Source organism: Salvelinus namaycush, chromosome 1 (assembly GCF_016432855.1).
Source record: "Salvelinus namaycush isolate Seneca chromosome 1, SaNama_1.0, whole genome shotgun sequence".
In the NCBI taxonomy this organism is placed as follows: domain Eukaryota; kingdom Metazoa; phylum Chordata; class Actinopteri; order Salmoniformes; family Salmonidae; genus Salvelinus; species Salvelinus namaycush.
In genome coordinates this window covers 15,874,847-15,883,008 of record NC_052307.1, presented here as the reverse complement: position 1 = coordinate 15,883,008, position 8,162 = coordinate 15,874,847, and the positions used below count along the sequence as shown (strand labels likewise).

At 42.6% G+C, this 8,162-nt stretch overlaps 1 protein-coding gene across 1 annotated transcript; it reads right to left on the bottom strand.

Annotated features, from left to right (window-relative positions):
* Positions 1 to 1,129: 1,129 nt before the first annotated feature.
* LOC120049853 (trichoplein, keratin filament binding) lies at positions 1,130 to 7,905 on the bottom strand. Its single transcript, XM_038996355.1, has 13 exons — positions 7,798 to 7,905; positions 7,367 to 7,625; positions 6,897 to 7,107; positions 6,716 to 6,772; positions 6,344 to 6,412; positions 5,832 to 6,005; positions 5,241 to 5,353; positions 5,045 to 5,111; positions 4,777 to 4,949; positions 4,591 to 4,672; positions 4,284 to 4,469; positions 4,017 to 4,160; positions 1,130 to 1,414 (listed from the first exon to the last, which is right to left on the bottom strand). Exons 2-13 carry the CDS (start codon positions 7,564 to 7,566, stop codon positions 1,382 to 1,384), a joined length of 1,509 nt encoding a protein of 502 aa, XP_038852283.1. The 5' UTR covers positions 7,567 to 7,625; positions 7,798 to 7,905; the 3' UTR covers positions 1,130 to 1,381.
* Between the last annotated feature and the right edge of the window lie 257 nt (positions 7,906 to 8,162).

The window sequence follows — 8,162 nt, the reverse complement described above, 5'->3', positions numbered from 1 at the left end:
GTGTGTTATTTCATAGTTGATGTCTTCACTATTATTCTACAATGTAGAAAATAGTCAAAGAAAAACCCTTGAATGAGAACGTGTGTCAACTTTTGACTGGTACTGTATATATATTTTTTCCGGTGATTTTAATATGAAATCTGTTCCCAAGCATAATAGAGACACATGATTGTATACAAATGTAAGCAAGGTTTGAAATGATAGGTTTGTCTAAAACAATCTGTTTGGGCTTCTTGCGGTCAATTTGCAGTCTACAAATTATTAGTATTTATGTTCCGGCCCCCTGAACATTTACTCAACAAAAAAATTCCCGCAGCTGAATCTAGTTGATGATCCCTGCTGTAACCTAACTATGGAATTCTAATGTATAATTTAATACGATTCCAGCAAGTGTAGGAAGGAATGTTGGGAGATTTGGAACTGACTTGAACCATCTCTCATCTGTGCACATTTGCGTATCCCTGCAATGCCAATGTGCCTCCCCTGTGTTATTGCTTCCATTTTGAAATGCATCTACAGCTATCTATGCCTACTATTTCATATCAACACTTATTCAGGGGGGCAAATTATGCTCTTCACCAGCAATATGTTTGTATTGAATTCTAGTGATCTCTTTTTTGAACCATCTAAGATGGTCGACAGGGTGCTGTATTTGCTTGTGTACTAGAACAGTGTTAGTGTTGTGACCATAGCTAGATTTGCAGATTATGAATCATTTCCCATCTTCTGTGTGTTTTTGTGCTCCATTTTGTAATGCTGCTAAGTTTTTATTAAATGTGCAACTAATTGGATAGGATTGTCGATATCCCCTGTAGATGTCTCCTCTACAATTCTGCCAGCGGATGGTAGTCATTATTAGCAGATGGTTCAGAGCTGTGTTATACTGTACTTGAAATGTGATCAAGGAAATGTCCCTCTGTGCTTCTCTTGTTCTGAATGGACTTTCAATAGGTGTCAGTCCTGCAGTTATCATGTTTTTTAAAAATATTTTTTATAAAAGTAATTTATAATGAACCTTTTCATGTTGTATTTGTGATAATGTAGTTATTCTGTCTATTAACGACCAAGTAATTGTTTGTTATATTCTTGTGTGATGTGCTTCGTCCATGAGAGCAGAAAAACATGCAAAGAAAGGAACAGTGATTTATTTTAATGAAAAAATTCACAATGAAATCATAAAAAGATTATATAAACATAAAACCCAAGATTGTAACGCTATCCCTTACACACCATTTTGTAAAACTCTACATCCACTTTCTGCAACAGACGAGCATGGTGTTGGAATACTTGATAAGTTTTAAACTCATTAAGATGAACTTTTTGTACAAATGTGTATAAAAACATATGATTGTGCTGTGTCTTTTTTGGCCTCACAGGATCATCATGTCCAGGCTGATCGGGGTCTGCTACGAATCTATGAGAGGAAGACTGTATGAATATGGGACAAAACTAATCAAGTGCTTTAGCAATTAAGAGCAAACATGGTAAGATATCAATCCAAATCAACCGCAATAGGCTTATACACTGAACATAAAAATATAAATGCAACATGTAAAGTGTTGGTCCCATGTTTCATGAGCTGAAATAAAAGATGCTAAAAAAATTCCATATGCACAAAAGCGTCTCTCAGATTTTGTGCACAAATTTCTCCTTAGACAAGATAATCCATCCACCTGATAGGTGTGGCATATCAAGAAGCTGATTAAACAGCATGATATTTACACAAAATAGTGGTTGTCACACAACACAATGCCACAGATGTCTCAAGTTGAGGGAGCGTGCAATTGTCATGCTGACTGCAGGAATGTCCACCAGAGCTGTTACAGAAGATTTAATGATGTCTCTACCATAAGCCGCCTCCAACGTCAATTGAGAGAATTTGGCAGTACGTCCAACCGGCCTCAACTGCAGACCACGTGTATGGCGTTGTGTGAACAGAATGCCCCATGGTGGTGGTGGGGTTATGGTATGGGCAGGCATGAGCTACGGACAACGAACACAATTGCATTCATCCGCCGCCATCACTTCATGTTTCAGCATGATAATGCACGGCCCCATGTCGCAAGGATCTGTACACAATTCCTAGAAGCTGAAAATGTCCCAGTTCTTCCATGGCCTGCATACTCACCAGACATGTCACAAATTGAGCTGTTTGAGATGCTCTCGATCGACGTGTACGACAGTGTCATGACTTGCCCTTTTGGGTGAGGATCATAGCTGCCAGAAATATGAAACTATTTGTAAGAAGATGTAATGTGATGTTAGCCTTCTAAATGAGAGAATTGTTTTTCATAGGAAGTCTTAACCACTCAGTCACCACACCCACATGAGCACAGACATTACCCAAGTGAGCACAGACATTACCCCCCCGAGTGCTTATAGGACTCATGACAAAATGTACATTAGGCCAGCGAGACCGACAGTGTGAGCTGAAAGATACGGAATGGCTAGAAACTCAGAAACTTTTAACAGAGAAGAAGAAAATCTCTACAAGACCAGAGAGCTGTGGCTACATGTTGAAATGGTTAGACAATAGAGACCCCTGAACAAGGCAGTTAACCCACTGTTCCTAGGCCATCGTTGTAAATAAGAATTTGTTTTTAACTGACTTGCCTAGTTAAATAAAAGGTTAAATAATAAAAAATAAAAAAGAGACCAAGCAGGTGGACGGTGTGAACCGGATGTCACGAATGGTTAGACTCTATAGACCAGCTACGTGCAGCACCAGCGGAATATGTTACAAATGGTTAAGAAATCTACAAAACTAAAGACTACACATTCACAGTCTGCAGCTGTATATGTAAAATAGTCTAGGAAACTCGACCGAAGACGAGAGACAAAGAACAATTTCCTCTCACCACTCGATTCTAAGGAACAGAGCCGCTGAACAAGCTACGACTACAAAGGAGGGGGGACCTCTCCAGAGACTTTCTGTCAACTGACTCTTCAGAAAATGGACCGCCGATTTCAACACAGACAACAAAGGCATACAATAGTAAATATGTACATTGCAATTATTTTCGAATGAGCAGCCGTTCATGTGCATATTGTTTCCATGAGCATAGTTATCAGCTGTATGTACAATAGTGAAGCCCTTTGTCTTTTCTCCCACTCTTTCTTACATTCCCCTCCCTTTTCATTTTGCGTCACAAGCCATCATATCGGTTTAGTCCACTAGGGACCTTTCATTGCATTGTGTTAGTAACCAATAACTATACTGTGTGTGTTTATGTCATTCTGTGTGATTATTTAGTTAGTAAATAAATAATTACGCCAATTTGGGTATTGCTGATTCATCATGGAGACTAGGGTTTGTGCAGATTTGAAGTCAACAATGTTCAGAATGAGACTGATAGAAAGTAACAATTAATTAATGACTGATTCACTGAAATGTAAGAGATCTTTAAGAGTTCATTTGGAAAACGGTAACTCGTTAAATAAACTTTTTCTGTGGTGCCCCAAGATTGCTAATGAGTTAATGGTTGCGATGATTAATTTAATCAACGTAATAATTAAACATAGTTAATTGATTTGATAAAACAATCGTCATAACATTAATGATAGCCAAGACACGACAACAGCGTGTTGCAGTTCCCGCCAATATCCAGCAACTTCGCAAAGGCATTGAAGAGAAGTGGGAAAACAGGCCACAATCAACAGCCCAATCAACTCTATGCGAAGGAGATGTGTTTCGCTGCTTGAGGCAAATGGTGGTCACACCAGATAGACTGGTTTTCTGATCCACGCCCCTATAATTTTAAGGTACTGTATCTGTGACCAACAGATTCATATCTGTATTCCCAGTCATGTGAAATCCATAGATTCAGGCCTAATTAATTTATTTCAATTTACTGATTTCCTTATATGAACTGTAACTCAGTAAAATCTTTGAAATTGTTGCATGTTGCGTTTCTATTTTTGTTCAGTATATTTTCCAAATGAATTGTTATCCGTATAGCTGCCATGTAAAAATGTTGATATTGTGTGCCCAAATGAACAGGACCGTGGTTCAGTACCTTGTCCTGGTAGCCCTGCTGGGCCATTCTATGAGTCTCCAGCCTCAGCTCCTCCTCCTGCAGCCTCAGGGCCTCCCTCTCCACCTCCTCCATCTGCTCCCTCCGTCGCTGCTCTTCCCACTGCTCCCGACGCCGCTGCTCCACCTGCAGGGGAGAGAGAACAACGAGCCACATTAGACAGCTTCATCCTCTAACCCAGTTCAACACAGGCTGTTCAAGGCCTTTCATACATCCTTTTAGAATTGGAGTTTGAAGGCCCCCGCCAACCTGTGCATTGATCTCCTGCATCCGAGCCGTCCTGTGACCCTCATCGTCCTCCCTCTCTTGGCGTCTTGTCTGCCGCTCCAGCTCTAGCTCTTCGATCAGCTCCTCGCGCCTCCTCAGAGACTCCTCCTGAGCCTGACGGTTCTCCTGCATCTTGACATCCAGCTGCTGCTGTCTGCCTGCCAGAACCTTCCAGGGAGAAAAGGAGACGCTTGGATTCTCTAGTCTTCTGTAGATACAAAGACGCAAGCTTGGCACTCCTTGGTGTGTTGCTCATGTCCTACCCTCCCTTCCCCTTAGGCCCACTCACCTCCTGCATAAGCCTCTCCCTGGCTCTCCTCTCCTTCTCCCACTCCGCCTCCCGCTTCTCCCAAACACGCTGGGCCTCCTCCCTGACAAGACCAATAATTTAACTTTGCAATACAAACGCAGATCTCCACCCCATAGTCAGACCTAGACTGGCAGGGGGAGTCATGATAGTATTGGTTCTACTGACCGGTACAGGACATCAAACTCTGCCTCCCTCTCCCTCTCCAGCTGGAGCTGCTCCTCAATGACGTGCTTCATCCAGGCGGCATCCGCCACTGCCCTCTCCCGCCGCACGCTTTCCAGACGCTGGTCCTCCTGCTCCCCCTCCAGCAGGGCTGCCAGAATCTTGCGGTCCGCCTCCTGGTGAACGACACAGGCATTGCAAGCAGTGGTCACTGGTGAAGGGTGTGTCAATTCACATACAGCTGAGTAATTTAAAAAACAAGCGTACAAACCAGCTCCTCCTGCACCTGCTGGGCTCTCCTCTTCAGTTGGGCGCGGTACTGGCGGGTCAAGAATCGCCTGAGTAAGGAAACAGTTTGATCAAACCACAGAACAACAACTACTGGACATGATGCAGTTTTTCAGTCCAGATGGTTTATTTATAGTTTTCATCCTTGACTGAACTCTTCCAATGGGAGAGTCACTTACCCCATTTCAGATTTCTTGTGGCACTCCTCCACCTTCCTTCTCTCCTCCTCCAGCTTCTCCACCTCCCAGCGCTGGGACAGCAGGGCCTCCTGCTCCTTCTTCAGACACCTGGCCTGAGAAACAGAGATAGCATAGGGGCTCAGTCACACTACCAGCATTTACAGTGCAATTCCAAATTAGGCTTATGCAGGACTACCAGGTCTTACCAACAGGCTGCCAATACCAGAAATAATTCGTCCCCACCAGTATCAAACAAATGACTGCCCACCTCCCCTATGAATCTGAAATGTTGCTTAACCCATGGACTGTATCCACGTGTTGTTTTTGTTGTAATTTTGCTTGTGATTTATATTGTTGTATGTATTTATGCAGTATATGTGGTGATGCTGTTGAGTTTGAGATGAGATGCAAGACAAATTTTCTGAAATGGACACAAATTATTATTCATATGTCGTCTGACTGGTCTCCACAGTCTTGCTTTACTCAATGCACTACACAATGTACGGTGCTTCTTCTTATGGTTTAACAGTACCATTTTCCTCCTTTGCAGAACTAAAGTGTCCAGAGACTGAACAACAGCTGCTTGCTTACCTCTTCCTCCCGGAGCTTGAGCTCTTCCATCTGTTTGCGGAGCTCCTTGGCTCTCTCCCTGTCCTCTCCTCTTCTTCTCTCCTCTGCCTGCTTCATCCTCTCCAGCGTCTCCCGTCGACTCGTCTCGTATTCGTTCTCAAAGCGCCTCTTCTCCTCCTGGGCTGCCTCCTCGTGCTGCAGGTTTCAATGCAGGGATTACTTTGGATTACCACTTCATTGTCTTTCGATGATAATCAGTTTAAGATATGTCTACACTATTTGTCTTATTTTGAAAAAGCATTGTGGATATCCACACATTTAAGGAAGGTCTTATTTTGCACCCTGAGAAAAGAGTAGTCTAATTGGAGTTTATTTCCATAAAAGAATACTGTACTCACAGATGAAAGAATGCTCTTTAAATACTAATGACCATCTTGAAATGAAATACTCAACCCTGAGTTAAAACGCACTAACTGAAGTGAACTAAACCCTGTGACAGAAAGGTAATACTGGCTGTAGCATTGAGCGCATACCTGTTTTTTCACCAAGGTCTGTGTCTGCCATTGGCTCACCACATGATCTTTATGTAAGGTTGACTCGACCTGTAGACACAAACAGTTCAATCAGGATTCGATACACAGACGAGATGGAACAATTGCATCACAAGCCCTTTGGTTTCCAGATCAAGTGTACTTCTTGACAACAACAAAAAACTGTCAGGTCTCTTCAGATGTACCATACAGCACTTAGTCACCAGTGTTGTGTTCTTTACGCACCAAATGGACTGAAACGGGAAGGACTTGTCCAATAAGAAACATTTGTTGTTGTGACGAACTGTCAAGGGCTATTCATGGCATCCTAAACCTCCAATTCTCATTAAAAGACAGATACAATCGGCCACTAACCTTCCGCAACTCAGGGTTGTTTTTCTTCCAGTGCTCCTTCAATAGCTCTTCTGCTAGCTGTGTGGTGGAATAGTAAAACAACAAAAATCATAGGTCAATGGTCATGCGTTTTGCCAGCTCAGTGCTCGTGTATCTTATGTGTTTTTGAGGAATAAACCGGATGAGGTTGGTGCCTCTATACCTTCTTCCTTCGTTCCTCTCTGCCTGAGCGGAGGTCTTCGGTCTTGTCCACCAGTTGCCTAGTCAGTGTGCTCCTGTCAGGGACAACATCCCGTAACTCAGCCTCAAGCTGGTCCCGCTCCTTCTGGAGCAGGGTCCTGAGACGCTCCCTGCGCTGCTCCAGACTCACCACCTTCTCCTCTTTCAGTCTCTCTTTGTGGTATGCTGACATACTGATGGATGGAAGAGAAAGGAGATAAGCCATTAACTAGTGATAATGGTTTTCAAGTATCATCCATTAGATCTACTGATGGTGTTATCATTGTTGAACTGTTGCCACTACAAGAAAAGTTGGATCAATACTAGATCATTTTTTAAAGCATGAAATTAGTTATAGCCTAATTCCCATCATAGTATCTCAGTCAATTATCATTTTCCGAAGTACAAACAAAACAGTGGAAGGATAATACAGCCCTTGAGAATTAGGCCTACCTCTCCTGGTATGATTGACGAGAACTCCAGTGTGCCTGCTTACTGCTTACAACGTTCTGTTGTCTGTAGTACTTCGAGTTCATCTCCCATTGCTGCCGCCAACATGCCTCCTGTTCCCGCTGCCGGCAGTGCCGCACCATCTGTCTTTCCAGAGAACGAACTCGACTCGGCCAGTGGGCAGAGAGGGTTGGTAGAGCCATATAGATCCAGATGGGAAAACTCTATTCAGTTACCTCTTTAGAAACGGACCCAACTGCTTCTGTTAGACAAAAGCAATGGACAAAGCCGTTACTTGCTAGCTACAGTAGATAGCGTAGCTAGCTAGATTCAAAATATGACGCCATCAGTAAAGTCCTAACAAAAGTTAGCTAGCGTAAAGTGCTAATCGACATTTGTCTTTACAAAAAAACTTTTTACATCAAATTGCTTACCAGTCAACGTTCCCTCTCCAAAATATAATTTCAAAGTTATGTTAGTTTGCGGCTGGAGAAAATCCTTAGATTTCTTTCTCTTCCCGTTTCGCTTAGTAACCAAATCACTTCCTAGTTACACTACGGAGCTTCACAGGGGTCAAACAGCTCGATGAGTAGTGCATTGTAATGATTGGCGATTGATGAATGCATTTTATTTTTATTTCACATTTATTTAACCAGGTAGGCCAGTTGAGAACAAGTTCTCATTTACAACTGCGACCTGACCAAGATAAAGGAAAGCAGTGCGACAAAAACAACAACACAGTTACACATAAACAAACGTACAGTCAATATCACAATAGGTGAAAAAATCGAAAAATATA